The following is a 15892-nucleotide window of genomic DNA, read 5'->3' on the forward strand; positions in this document are numbered from 1 at the left end:
TCCCTGGCACCGAGGGATCACTACCAAGTACTAACTGATGATGCAACTGGAAAATGACCTTGAATTGAAGGTTCAATACGGATCAGCAGAATATCCCTGTCTACATATAATAACATGACTTTAAAATGCTGTTTGACCTAATGTAAGGGGGAAATGGAAAGGAAAAATGAGTTTATATGGCTACAAGTCTCTAAAAAAGAGTCTGGAGGCTGTCAGAAGGATTGCCCTTATGCACAACTGAGCAGAGTCTAAGAGACAGATAAAGAGATACAACCCCAGGTATTCGTTCCTTTGAGGGCTAAAGAGACCCATGGGTTCTATGGTCATGGCAGATGGGGTTCACTGCCATGTCAGATGGCCCTTCTTTGGAGCTGGTGTTTCTACGTGATGAAATCGGACTCAGATGGGATCTCTTTTCACAAGACTTTTATGCTACTTTACTGGAATTGTAGTTGGTGTTGGGGTTTAAGATATATTTAGGGGATTTGAATCTCTGGACTGACAATATGATAGACAGGCCCTGAGCCTCAATAGACTTCAGCTCCTACAATCTGATTTATTGGACTCACCTCACTCAGCTAAGATGGAGGTGAAGAAGGACAACCACCACACCATGGAGCCTAGAGTGCCTACAACTGAAAGCAGGAGGATTACATCCAGTATCCATGTGGAATCTGAGCCTCCTCTTGACATAGAGGTGCAACAGACACAACCAATCCAAGGTCCACAGAGAAAAGGTGGCATTGGAGTGGGAAAAGTGGACATGGTGGCTGATGGGTGTGGGGAATGGCAGGAAGAGATGAGATGTGGAGGCACCTTTGGGACTTAGAGTTGCCCTGGATGGTGCTTCAGGGGCAATCACCGGACATTGTAAATCCTCCCAGGGCCCACTGGATAGAATGTGGGAGAGTATGGGCCATGATGTGGACCATTGACCATGAGGTGCAGAGATGCCCAGAGATGTACTTACCAAATGCAATGGATGTGTCATGATGATGGGAGTGAATTTTGCTGGGGGGGGGGGGGAGTAGTGGGGTGGGGGTGGTGGGGTTGAATGGGACCTCACATTTTTTTTAAATGTAATATTTTTACAAAATCAATTAAAAAAAATCACTGATAAATTCATCAGCAGTCTTTTTATCAGCATTTGCTGCCTTACCATACCTCATGACACTATGGATGGATACTGCTGCTCTATTTAAAAATATCAAACCAGATGTGGCTGTTCTTAAAAACCTCTATACTCTTATAACTCGGTTCGAGTTTGTTTTTCAATAGATAGGCATGCAACACTTTCACTTTTTCACATTTCAAGGCTTCCAATACACTGTCAACTGCTAATTACTTCTCATTTACCCAAATTAATAACTACTTTTCAACTCTTTAAGTGTTTGGGAATGCTGCTTTGTAGCTGCTTTAAGTCTTTCTGCAGCTTCAGCCTTTTTAAATCACTTCTTTATTCTTAATGATGGTGGAGACCACTGTTCTTGCCATGCCATATTCCCTAGCAAAATCAGTAATGCAAATACCACTCTTTTCCTAGTGTTTATTTTATTTGCTCAATGGTGGCGCAAAGTAATTTTCTTTTCTACTCAGCTCTATCACTGCTCATTTTAGGGCACACGATGAGGAAAAAAAAAAATATATATATATATATATATACAAAATGACCACAGAAGCTAAGATAAGACTGCAATAGGATGTGCACAGGGTAAGAGTTACCACGTAACTAGTGTATGACACTTCAGTTCAGCTAGAAAGGGTAGCAAGTCATTAGGTAACCATCACCAAATTCTAGCTTGCAGGTTGAGCACCAAATGATGAGTAATAGGATAAAACTCTCACATCAAAATGTATCAAGTGCCAAATTCAATGAGTTTCAAAGCAGTCCTATACCAAAGTATGACTGTATACCCAAGATTGAACATTAATGAGTACACAACTCCTACCTTACAATGCAGTAAGAATATCTAAAACCATCCTATTTTGTAAAACTACCTTTCATAGTTGGGTAGTTTCTGTAATTAGTAAGGAAATTGTTACTCCCATTGCCCACTTTGCTGTAAGCCAATACTGGGTAACAATGGACATCCCTATAACAAGGAGTAACAGACCTACTTGGAAGGAAAAAAAAACCCTAAAATACAAAGATGTCCATTTTGAATAATTCTTGAGTCCCACTGGAATCATTAAGGGCTTGAGCAGTGTGATTGACTGAAGCCATTTTGTTTTTCAGTGACAATTGCAGTTCCACCTGGAAGAAAAATCGACAATGAGCAGAACCACCAGGGGACATGCTTTACTCTATATCTAGCTTTGATAGTAAAATTACACAACTCAGGGTGTTACCACCCCACATCACAGATTCCCTCTTGTCATTCCATGCAGACAGGGAAAATGCAATCTAGGGTGACAGGGTCAGCTGTTAACTATCCCAAACCATTATATATAGCATATTCTAATAAAGACCTGGGCTTTTATTCACTTCTTCCCTTACAAGGGAAAAAAATAAAATTAGAGTCTCATTGAAAGATGGCAGCTGAATCTCAGTCTTAAATGAGAAGGCCTTGTCCCAAACTTGTCAGTGGGTGATATTCTGCCATGCCAGCAAGGTGTTCTACAATGTCCAATTTGCAGGAGTTAAGGTCCAAGGAAGGTCAGTAGCACCCAAGGATGGTAATTCTGTGCAAACCCAACATTGGGTTCAATTGTGAGCATAGGTTACTGCCTAAACCCACCGTAAGAAAGATATTGGATAGAGCATAATGGGTGAAAAGAAAGATGTTTATGGGAAACAATAAGGGGCAGATCATGCTAGTCTAATAACATACAAGCAACATTTCTATTGGTAAGTAGCAAATTACCGGATAGGGGAGTCCTATGAGGAGACTTCCAATACCATACATTTTCCCTTCTAAATTCTCTGAGTTTTCTACAGTGATACCAAAAACTAGTTTAGGCATAAAGAGGGTCCATATAGATACACATAGTGAAGGGATATCAGGTATTTACTGCCTTGATTGGTTTCCTTTCCACCTTCACCTGGCAGCTGTCAGAGAACCAATGGGGAGACCTTTCTGCTTAGAATTATCCCAGACTTCTTTTGAGACTAAGACTTTCAAACTGGACCTCATGACCAGGGTCTTTGGTTGGCTTTATTCTTATTCTTACTAAATTGTCTTTTTTTAAAAAAAGATACATAGATCACAAAAAATGTAACATTAAAAAATATCAGAGCCACATACCCCACGCCCCACACCCAGCTCCTCCAACATCAACAACCTCTTTCATCATTGTGGCATACTCATTTCATTTGGTGAATACATTTTGGAGCACTGATATAGAGCATGGATTATAGTTTACATTGCAGTTTACACTCTCCCCCAGTCCATTCAGTGGATTGTGGCAGGATATATATGTCCAGCACCTGTCCCTGCAATATCACTTAGGACAACTTCAAGTCCTGAAAATGCCCCCATGTCTTATCTCTTCTTCCCTCTCCCTGCTCTCAGCAACTACAGTGGTCACTTTCTCTAGATCAATGCTACAGTTTCTTCCATTATTAGTCATGATAGTTCTATAGTAGAATACCAGTAAAATCACTCTAATCCATATTTTATTTCTCCATCCTGTGGACCCTGGGATGGTAATGTCCACTCCACCTCTATATTGAGAGGGTGCTTAGATACCACCTGGTTGATGGATGTGGTTTCCTGCTTGGAGTTGAAGGCACTCTTGGTTCCCTGGTGTGTTGGTTGACCACTTTCACCTCCCTGTTAGCTGACCTGTGCAAGTCCAACAAACTGGAGAGTAGGAGCTGCAACTCTGCTGAAACCAGAGGACAGCTGGCATATGGTCAGTCAAGAGATTCAAGTCTCCTGAGTATACACCAAACCCAGTGCCAATCACAGGTTCAGTAAAAGTGACAGAAGAGGCATGTGTAGAAAGTCCACATACGAGTCCAACTCCATCACTCTCAGGAACACAAATTCAAAGTAGGGCCCACTAACAAGGCACTGAACTCCAGAGCCAACTGCCATGATCATAGAACCTGTGTATCTCCATAGCCCTCAGGAGCACCAGTACCTGGGTGCTACTTTGGCTAATTACCTGTTTAAGGTGCTTAAGGGGTGGGGGGCACATCTGGCACAGAGGCAGGCTTCTAGGGAGTGTGTGAGTGCTCATCTTGTCATAGTGTGTTATATCATTGGGGGAAACCTATACAATGAGTGGGAAGGTATACCACATCCTGGGGAGGTCTGAAGTTCTGAAATAGAGGGTATTGTGTCTTTCAAGACAATTGGTGGCTCCCAATGGTGGAGGATAGTCTAGGGTCAAGCCCTTAGCATTGTTACAAGTATCTGTGAATCTGGTCCTTCAAACAGTGAGATGATTGTCACTGTGGGCCCTGAAGGGAGGCAGAGAGAGGAATAGAATAGATGAAAGCATGGTAACTGGGGGGCAAAGAAGTATTCCACAAGATCGTTCAACAATGGATATAGGACATGTTAAATTATACAAAAAATGATGGGCTTTATTCTGACCAGTTACCTCCCTTGTTTCCTATAACAACCTGCCTCTACTCCCCCTTCAGAGACTTTACATCCTTATGCTCAAAGGGAACCTGAAATTCAATGGTCCTTCTTCTGTAGCTGCTACCTGCTGGTTAAGGGTAGTGATCTCTGCCTGACAAGATGTGAAACTCTCTGGCAATTCTATTGAGGTTGAGGGCAAGTGGGTCCAGCACCATGATTGGAACTGGATGAAATTCCCTCATGACTAATATCTTATTCTGGAAGGCATTGATTCTGGAAGAATTAAACTTAGGTAGAATTTTGAAGATACACTTAACTTGAGGGAGAGATTGTGGTAGACCTGCTGAGTTGGTATAATTTTCCACCCCCAGTTCCCACAGCAGTGGTTATGCCTAGGACAACTAGAAGTATAAGGAGAGGCACTGCCTAGACATAAGCTCACAAAGACAATATAGGCAACAACAAGATAAGCATAGTCAAGCAAAATAAAGACAATACTTAACTGATCAATTATTTTATCTTATAGGCACATTCACTGACTACTTAAAAAATGAATGAAGTTTACCAAGACTTTTAACATGTTCATTATCTCTCTACATATGATCTAGGACAGAAGAGCTATTCTCATATTTATCAGGTATAGAGGTGCAGTACTTAATACTAATCAATGCATAGGTTCCTCTTTGATCTGCAGTTAATAGATCTAAGCTCCAGGCTTTCAATACCATACACGTTGCTCTCCATGAGAGCAGGCCATAATGCCATTTGTGTTTGCTTAAGTAATTTTCACATTATTCAGGTAATAATTGCTCCATTTGGTATGTCCTCAAGAAAGCCAACATGCTTTGGATCCTCAAGAGAGGATCCAGTGTTTCACTGACCTGGTGCATAGTGCCCTTCAGCAGCATGAAACAAAGTCAGTTTGGAGGCAATGTCCATTGTACATCTGGTTATATTGAGCCATCACCAGCTGCCACAGGAGTCCACATCTTGTATGTACTATCCATCCACTTCAGGAGCATATTCAGAGATGTGATAGATAATTTTATTGTTTTAGGGGCTATAGTGACCAGCCTAGCCAATAACTCAAAAGAAGAGCCACCATGCAGGCTACTGGGGGACCTGATTTGAATACACAAGAGAATTGGACAATACTGAAGTTTATTAGCTCTTCAAATTTTTATACACTTTCTAAATGCTTCTAATGCAGTTTTTAACATATTAAATGAACTTAACTATTTTTAGTATTTTACATTTTACTTCTATATGTTGCCACAATTACATTAATTAATAAGTATTTTACTTTAGCAGTATAGAAAAAAACTACTTTCTCCATTATTTTAGGAAAACCTAAGTTTTCCAATGGAATCAAGATAATCTTCATCTTACCACCACTTTAATATGCAGATTGAGGTGGCCTCTGACAGGTTTCCCTGTTATGAAGTTACTTTTAGTTATCAATATCATTTTAGGTTTCTATTTAATAATGGCATTCTAGACTTAGCCATTTAAATACTTCAGTTTAGAAGATGTTTTTACAAATTTTTTGTAATTATCCATAACTTGCTTTTTGTTATAGATATCAATTCAGGTTTCTATTTAATAATGACTTCCTGGAATTAGCCACTAAAATATTTCAGTTCAGGAAATGCTTTTGCAAACTTCCTATAACTATATGTATATTAGTCAGCCAAAGGGGTGCTGATGCAAAGTACCAGAAATCTGTTGACTTTTATAAAGGGTATTTATTTGAAGTAGAAGTTTACAGTTACCAGGCCATAAAACATAAGTTACTTCCTTTCCCAAAATCTGTTACCACATATTGGAGCAAGATGGCTGCCAACATCTACCAAGCTTGGCTCCATGGTCCCAGCTTCTTCCACTATCAGCTGTAGGCTGGGATAAGTTTTGTCTCTCTCCCAGAGTCCATTTCTCTCTGGGTTCTGCTGCTCTGTTCTCTCCACAAGGTCAGCTATAGACTTAACAGATGAATGTCTCATCTCTCTTCGTGGGGCCTCTGCCATGTCTAATGGAACCTTCTCTCTTTCCTCACATTTCTGCTTCTCTGTGTGTTTCCTTCCTAAGGCTCCAGCTCAAAACTCTAACTTTTTCTTCTGCCATGTCATTTTCTCTGTGAGTCCCTGCCCACCAAATGAGCAGGGACTCAATCTCCTACTGATATAGCTAAATAAAAGCCTTAATCATTAATCAAGTAAAGGAAACCTCTGAATCCAATCCAATCTAATATACGCAAAGGAACAGACCAGTTCACAAACATAATCCAATATCTATTTTTGGAATTCATAAATAATATCAAACTGCTACAATAGATAACCACATAAACTATAGTTACTTTATCTCAAGACAAATTTCACCAGCACAAAACACATTTCCTTACCTAAATGCTGTCTTCAACAACTTTCTATATTCATTCAAATATTGTCTTACATTTTTCTACCCTGACTTTATGAAAACCAGCCATCTTATCTAAGGACAAAACACATTCCCTTATACAAACTTATCAAATTTTAGTCAATATTGACTGTGAATTAACTTCAACAACATGTTTGCTTCTTTCTATGTCCATTTAAGACCCATATTCTGCATTCTGTTCTGTGAAGATCTTAAAAAAAACACCTGCTCATTTCAATTTATGCAAAAATAATTTTTAAAAAAGGTTTGTAATAATTTCATTACCCAAAATCTTAAGATTTTCACATCTTAAAGATTCAATATGTATAATGCTAATTGATTTAATTGGGATCCTATAACCCAGGGAGAATAAGCCCCAGTTAAATAAAATTGGAACAATTATAGTTTATGCAAAAGATGTTCTTTTTTCTTCCTTCTGCCACAGGAGGCTAAAGCCTCTGTTTTCTCTAATAAAATTATTAAATTGTGACTAACCTTAATTGCATACTGACTGCCAAGTTCTGGAATATATTATAATTGTTTAATTTGCTTTAATCATAACTAAGAAAAGATCACTTCATAGCTATCAAGGACTTTCTGTTACTTACAGAAATTTTATAATTGGATTATTAACTACCCTCATTTTAAGTCTGTTAAAAAATTTAAATTGGGAAATTAAAGGACAAACTATGATTTAGATACCAAAAGAACATTGAATACAAAAACACAACTCACAACATTTCTTATAATTTCCATTCTCTTACAAAATAAGCTTAACAGCAAAATAATATTTTATTCAACAGATCTCTTTATAGGCTATTTCTGATTATTCTAATCCACACTGTGGCTACACAGTTTTACACTAAAATTTCATTTTTAGTTATTGACTTGTACAAAATTGTTCCCAATGCTTTAAAATACAACCTACATCATTTTCCTTTACTTCAGAACTCTGCTCACTTTTCATGTCAACTTTGACATCCCTCAGATGAACAACACTAATTCCAGTATGTCTGATTACAAAGGTGGAGGCCAGTCCTGAAATAAACAAAAACAAAGGTTAAGTTTAGTTTAGAATTACCATTACTATAGCAAGCATGCACAGGGGTGAGGCTACACCTGAGGTAACCATAAACAAAGGTAAATTAGTATCAGAATACCAACACAACTCTATGTCTAGGCAAAATCTACCCAGATACAGCAATTTCAGATATTATTTGTTTGCTTTTTTATAATATATATAATAATCTTAACTCTTAGTTACAATTTCTGGTAAGTTTTTACCTCAAAATAAATTAGGCACTTTCACTTATTAATCAAGCAACTAAATTGCTTTATTAGTAACACTAATGTTGCTACATTTTCCCACTTTTCCAGCATTTGAATTAATTCCATCAGCCTCCACTAGCCCCCAGACACACCATGTAGGTGGCAAGCAGTTGCAGAGTTGCTGCCAAAATGTTTTACTTATCTCAGTTAACGCTCTACTGGAATATTTTCTTACAAGCATGGTTTCACTGACAGGTGCCCTGTGTAACACTCCTGCTTGTGCGGGATGCTGTGTCTGTGATTTAGCCTTCCTTTGCACAAATATTTGAGCATTACAATTTAAAGATTCTCTTTTATACTTGCTATATCTGAATCACTATTATCTTTCACCTCCCATTCCTTCTCTTTTAAATGACAGATTTATTTGTCTTTCTCTAGACAATCTGCTGTAGCTAACCATACCACCCATAGCAATGGCCAGCCCACTGTTGTGGCAGTGTGACTGCTGTCTTTACTAAACTTCATAATCTTCTGTTCTTGTGGCATACACGCTACTCCTTTCAGTGTTTTGGGGGCACCCCTGTACTCATGCAGAGTTCCAAAACAGAAAAGCAAGTGGGCAAGTCCATATTTTCTCTATGGTCAACACTCATCCAGGAGGACAGCCACCCATTTCCACATGAACATTATAGGCCAACCCAGGATTTTCCTCGTTGATTCTTCCTTCTCCAAGCTCATGACCACTAATGCATGTGGTCCATCAGTCTACTGGTTGGTTCACCAATTATTCTAACCCAACTACTGAAGGGCACAATTTGGTGTGGTGGCAAGACCAAAGAATGCACCTGGCACTTAGGCATAAGTATTATTGGCAATTATGGACAGGAGAGACTCTCCAATGACAGCCAGTCAGAGATGAAGATAGAACTCCACAAAAATGAGAAAATTAGGGGTAAAGTAAGGGGTTTCAGAGCAAGGACTTTCCATAATGTATGAGAACAGTGTTTCTCATATGAAGTGTGCATATGGGGTCTGGTGATGTTTTCACTATGCTGTAGGAAAGATGTATACCAAAAACATTTACTGCTTTGGGAAGATTATAGTTTATGATGCCACGTATACATATTTTCCCCTCTGAGGAGGGTTGTTAATTTTTAACTTATGTCTAGGTCATGCAGGCAGCTATGTGCTGAGGACTTGGGGGGCACCTTGGGTCCCCACAGTGTGGTTGGAGCAGATGGGTATTTGATGAACATAAATGGATTGATCATGATTGTGAAAACGTGATCTCCAATTTGGAATGGATTGCTCACAAACTGTTGCATAGTAATACATATATATGCATATATCATGAGATTCAGGCATGGCAATGGAGCAACTGGGATTAATTCGGTTCTTACAAAGTTAAAAGTAAAAACACAAAGTTTTTCAACTGCCCTGGCTTCATCTGGATCCTCTTCTGTTATCTGGATTCTCTCTTTGGTATTACATTTTTAACTACATCTCAAGAGGTACAAAGGGGGTAGGTAATTTTCTATTCAAAGTTGAATGTGCAAACTTTTTGCATTGTAATCAGATATCACTAACTTTTTCTTTTGTATTAGCGAATTTTCTTCCTATTATCTGGGGCTCATATCCATCCAATAAAAGCTATTTTAGTGATGAAATACTGCATGGGTTTTTTGGTGGAAAATTGTTTCGCATATATATTCTATCAGGAATACCATGTGAAAGTTTGCTCTATGACTGTACCTGGAAAAATATGATATCCATCCTTGACTTAAGGCAGGGAAAATAATTTATATTTGGCATACCTTGTTATAATGCCAATGTGTTCTGGTATTGTGCAATACAGCAGCATTTATTTTGACATAATACCTATCTTAAAAACTTCTCATTTCTCCAAACACATTCATTTCTGGTTGATGCCTATTTCCCACAATAACAAATGTCCACTGACTGCAGGAGCTGGGATTAAAGTGATGCATTAGCAACAAAATTCTTAGCCATAAAAGTTTTTAATATATTTAAAGTAGTTGGGCTATTGGTTACATTTCTGTATTGAAGAGTTGCAGATACTTTGCTATGGAATATATATTACCATGGATTTTCCAAACTGTGACAATATCATATCAAATAGCAATGTCTCATTTATCAATAATTTATACTTCCACAGAAGCTTCCAATTGGAAGGGACTTTGGTCACCTCTTAACTAATTATTGACACTTTATGAAAGAGGAAACATTCAAGATTCCAGATAACAAGGCAATAAAAAGTAATCAAATCCACGTATTCTGGCTGCAAGTCCAATATCTTTGTATTAGAAATATTTGCTCTTAAATATCAACACATTTTGCTTTATTTTTTCTACTTACATGAATTATTATGTGTGTTACTTTGTTAAAAGCTGCTGGACTCAAGGGAATAGAAACGGGTTGGCTTTTAAATAGAATTTATTAGGTTTAAAGCTTACAGTTCTGAGACTGCAAAAATATCCAAATCAAGGCATTAAAAGAGATTTTGTATAACCGAGGATCAGGTGCTGGCAATCTTGGTCTTGTGCCAAGGCAAGACACAATGGTGGCTCTCCAGGCTTGGTCTCTGTCTTCTACTCCAGGCTGACATTTACTTGCCTCTCTCCTGTCCTCTGGTCCTCATAATGTTTATCTCTCAGGGGCCTCTTTCTGTGTTTCTGGGCCCTACTGATTCTAGCCTCTAGCCTCTGGAATCTTTCTCTCAGCCTCTCGGGGATTCTTTGTCTTTGCAATTTTTTCTCTGTGTTTCTCTGCAAGTTTCTCCTAATTATAAAAGACTCCAGGAAGAAGAACAAGACCTAGCCTGCGTGTGCATATCACTGAAGTATCCAAAATAAAAACTCCAGGTGAATCTAATCCACTTAAAGTCCCCCCTCTCCACACACACACACACAGGAAGATTAACTTCTAGAACATGGTTTTGTCTGGGGTCCACAAAAAGCCTAAACTGTGATCTTACCCAAGATCACAATTTTGCTGCAGAGCTTCCTCATGGCATTTTTCACCTCTGCATTTCTGACGGTGTAAATCAGAGGGTTTAACATGGGTGTTATCATAGTGTAAAATACAGCCACAGATTTATCAAAGGGGAAGGTGGTCATGGGTCGAAGGTATACAAATATACAGGGCACAAAGAATAAGACAACCACAGAAATATGTGAAGCGCAGGTAGAGAGAGCCTTCTGTTGTCCTTCAGAGCTGTGAGATCTTAGGGACCAAAGGATGTGCACGTAGGAGGTGATAAGAAGAAGAAAACAGAGCATACACAGGAACCCACTGTTGGCAGCAACAAAGAGGCCAAAGATGTGTGTGTCAGTGCAGGACAACTTTAGCAGAGGATAAAGGTCACAGAAGAAATGGTCAATGACATTGGGGCCACAGAAGGGCAACCACACAATGAAAAGAATTTGAACCAGACCATGAATAAATCCCCCAGCCCAGGACACGACCATCAGGAGAACACACACTCGCCTGTTCATTGTGATCATGTAGTGCAGGGGCCTGCAGATGGCCACATAGCGGTCATAGGCCATCACTGTGAGCAGGATAACCTCACTTCCCCCAAGGAAATGTTCCACAAACACCTGTGTCATACATCCAACAAAAGAGATGGTTTTTTTCTCTGCAATTAAGTCAAATATCATTTTGGGGGCTGTAATTGAAGAGAAGGAACCATCTATGAAGGACAAAAATGACAGAAAAAAATACATGGGGGAACCCAGTGTTCGACTGGTGGTGATTGTCACGACTATGAACAAGTTCCCTGTCAGGGTGACAAAGTAGATGAATATAAACACGACAAACAAGAGTTTCTGCAAATCTGCGTTCTGGGTCAGACCGAGCAGGGTGAATTCTGTCACGTTCTTCATCACTCCATGAATCCAGTTCTGCACTGGATAGCTGATTTGTCTGCAATAGCAGAGCGAATGCAAAGGGGTTAGATAAATTTTGGTAGAGAAAATAATATATCTCCAGAAAAGAATGATAGAAATCCAAGCAGACAAAGGCTTGAATTTAACTTTAAGTCTATTTAAAGTTCGGTCACATTTTTAATTATATACAGTATTAAACACATAGCCCTCTTTACACACACATACACATACACATACACACACACACAGACAAGCATGATTTTATGACTGTTTTCATGCCAGGTATCTTTCCTGAAATCATGCATAGCTGTATCCTCTCCAATCACTTCCACAGCACTTTTTTCAGTAGAAAAACAGGAATACAAAAAGTACCTGTGAGGAGGAGCAGGAGGTTGACTATGTGAGCATCTACCTCTCTGTGTTGCTTTCTAGTCATTCAGGCTGATGATTTTCTAAGCTGCAGAGCTTCTTGTCCATCCTAGGTTTGACTTATTTCAGGGTGAATACCAAACATCATGTGTGTACTTTTTGAAATTATGGATTGTATTAGACTCACCCATATTAGACTCAGCGGAACTGGATGAATACATAAAGCTGCAGAAACAAACCCAGTAGCAGTGGGGTTTGTGAGCTCATGCCTTACTGATACAAAATTATGTAAAACTATTCTAGATACTTTATCAAATACCTCTGCAGGAGGATAAAACAAACAGCTTGATGCAGTGCAATATTCCACAAAATTATTTAAAACTTTAGAATTTACTGTTTGGGAAATCTCTGTCATAATAAACTTAAGGTGTCCAACAGAAGGTTATGACCATTCTCTGGACCTGTTCAGAAAACAGGGATTTTAATATAAGGACATAAATGCACCATATTTATTGGTCAAAGCATCTTTTTTTGGATAAACAGACTATATGTTTTCTTTTCACTGATAAGTAACCTTGTGATGTTATATATGGACCATAGTCTAATTGATCCCAAATTGTTTCATATACAACTTAGGATAAATAACAAAAAGCAAAGAGAAATAGATGAACATCATTATTACTTACATCAAAGTTGTATCCTAATGGTAAATTTCCTATTTACCTCCAAATTATTATCATAATATCCAAAATGGAGAAAAGCACATATCCTAAATCTTATGCTTAGAAGCTTGAAAGATTTCCTTGTTCTAATCGTAAAAGAAAAATAAATGAACTATAAGTGACTATAAAAGAAATAAGTTTTCATCTCAAGATATTTGAAGAAAACTACATTAGGAAAACACTTGAATGCAGAAATCAACATATTAATAGAAAAATAATAGACAGTAAATAAATTCAAAAGCCTACTGATTTTTAAAGATACTCTTAAAAGCAATGAATACAAATAAGCTCCAAAAGAAGCAGGTAAGGTCAAACCCCCAAAGGACGTTAATATAAAGAATACTTTAAAAATATTACGTGTATTTCAGTGTCAGTAATAAAGTTTTTTTTTCAGTCACTGACAGGATTTATCAAAACAAAGAAAGCTTAGCTAGTATATATTAGTAGAATAAACATTTATAATAAAAAATAGGACTGTAACACAAAAACAATGAACCCTACTATAAACTGTGGAGTATAGTTAATAGCACAATTATAATAATAATAATATCAATCTGTTGAAACAAATGTACCACACTAATGCAAGGTTTTGATAATAAGGGTTGGTTATATAGGAACTATATTTTCTGAATGATTTTTCTTTAAACCTCCTTCTTTAATTAACTAAAAAAGAGAAAAGAAATCCCCGAAACTAAAATAAGTCTTCTCTTGATTTACTCAGCAAATATTAGGAAGAAAGAAAAAATAAATGCATGTGTTTAATGCTTAAAGAATCAACCCACTCAAAAAATGACAAAGAGATAAATATGTGACTTATCTTTCAATAAGAGAGGTATATATCCTTCCTACAAACATAGTGAGTGTAATATTTAAAAAAATAAAGACAAATATAGGAGAGGCATATTAGCAAAAATGCAGTGCATAAAACTGGATTAAAATGCAGAAAGACAGCAAACAAACTCACAACACATTTGCACTAAGAATGATAGAGAATGTTACTGTAGAAATAACTTTTGCAAATAAAGAAAATGACCTTGCACATTATTAAAAGGAAAAGTCAAAACTAATAAAAAGGAAATTCTCATGGAAAAAAGTTAGATATCTGAAATATTCCCTATTTTATAAGCAATCAAAAATACAATTTAAAATGTGAAATAATTTTTACTTGAAAATTAAAAATATATGAGACATCTATTATCCAGTGCTGGCGAGTGTGTTTTGGTATTAAATAAACTAGGAATAAGGATGACTTTGTATAAAAAGGATAATGAAATTGGTCATAGTTCTGGTCTAGTACTCTTTACTCTAAGGAATCTAGTTTAAGTTTAAAAATATTGGCAAAACTTAAGCATGCAGGTTGTATTTCACAATGTATCTTTTATGATAGAAAATGTGAAGATTGCCAAAATGTCTACACAAAGGGGAACAGTTAAATGAATTATGAAATATCAGGTGGGCATCAAAATGATTTATATGAAGAATTATTGATGTGGAAAGGTGGTTTCAATATAATAGTGGACAATGTAAACATAAAACTGAATTTATATTATAATATCAAGCCTATAATATGACATATAAAATAGAAATAATTCTAAAATAGACACCAAAATAATAGTGCTTATTTGAATTTTGGATTATGAACAATTTTATGTTCTTTCTTGAAATCAATCTTGCGATCTTAGTTCTTTAAAGAGAATATGTAGCCTTTATTGTCAGTAAAATGATTTAATAAAATATATACTTATATATCTATGGTCTGGCTCTGTAACATTTCAAGTGATTGTTTTCCTGAGGATACGGGATATACCAGTCATTTTTCAAAAAGATATGTAATAATAGAAATACATATTTAATTCCAACTTAACTGTAAACCAAAATCCTAGTGTTACCTTTACAGAAAATTACCAATAAAAAGGTCAGTGGTCATACCTAACCCGCTGAATACATTTAAACATGTAACAGGCTCAATCCATGACAAAGCATCTTATCTGCAGAGAACACTTTCTATAGGGAGAGCAATTACTGACCCATCACTAACTGCTGTCTTGCAAGTACATCCGTTTTTACCTTAAGTATAAAATCTCTTTCCCTTAATTAGTGATTCAAAATTAATTATTAAGAAAAAATTCCTAAGTAAATCTGAGATCACGAAGAGTTTCTCTTTCCTCCACAGACATACAAAATCCTGTGAATGTGGGCCACAAGCATCCCAGCTCAGATGACCAATATCTTTAGTCAAAAAACTTCCAAACCTTTAGGATTTGGTAGAAATTGATGCGAAAAACCTAACCTTTTGAAGGACACCTCTCTGTAAGCTTCCTTTCAAACACGTTTGCTCTTTTGCTTTTTAATGGCAATATGAAGTATTCCATAAAAGCCACTTGAGATTAGTTCAAACCAGATTTAAAATGCTGACAATAAAAAACTATTTTAAATCAGAAAAATACTAGATTTCCGGCATCATGAACTTAACAGCAAATGCAGATGTCCTAGAGGAACAGCCCTGAATTCAGCTTTTTAAGCCTTTTTCTATGATGTTCTGTGCTCAGCCTGGAAAAAGTTCATTTGGTCCTTGGGATCCTGGATCCACATGACTTGTAAACTCATAAACAACAGCATCTGATATTTATGACTCGTGTGGTGTTTCAGGCTCATGTAACCCCAGAGTCTGTCCTTA

The 15892-nt window shown here is 37.2% G+C and overlaps 1 protein-coding gene across 1 annotated transcript; it reads right to left on the reverse strand.

Moving 5' to 3' along the window:
* Positions 1-2137: 2137 nt before the first annotated feature.
* On the reverse strand, positions 2138-12121 carry LOC111763893 (olfactory receptor 4C5-like). The gene is made up of 3 exons (XM_058306315.1): positions 11212-12121; positions 7876-7985; positions 2138-2254 (listed from the first exon to the last, which is right to left on the reverse strand). The coding sequence occupies exons 1-3, from the start codon at positions 12119-12121 to the stop codon at positions 2138-2140; spliced, it is 1137 nt and encodes a 378-aa protein (XP_058162298.1).
* Positions 12122-15892: the final 3771 nt, after the last annotated feature.

Source organism: Dasypus novemcinctus, chromosome 10 (genome assembly GCF_030445035.2).
Source record: "Dasypus novemcinctus isolate mDasNov1 chromosome 10, mDasNov1.1.hap2, whole genome shotgun sequence".
Taxonomy (NCBI): Eukaryota; Metazoa; Chordata; class Mammalia; order Cingulata; family Dasypodidae; genus Dasypus; species Dasypus novemcinctus.

Bases quoted from the DNA above. Each gene is read 5' to 3' on its own strand.
- LOC111763893 (XM_058306315.1), bottom strand. From the start codon at position 12,121: ATGAAGAACGTGACAGAATTCACCCTGCTCGGTCTGACCCAGAACGCA. The intron at 7,986-11,211 runs GTAAGATCACAG...TGTTTATTTCAG, and splicing joins CAGCAAAATTGTGATCTTGG to GACTGGCCTCCACCTTTGTA. The intron at 2,255-7,875 runs GTAGGTTGTATT...TTTTTCTTCCAG, and splicing joins CTGAAGTAAAGGAAAATGAT to GTGGAACTGCAATTGTCACT.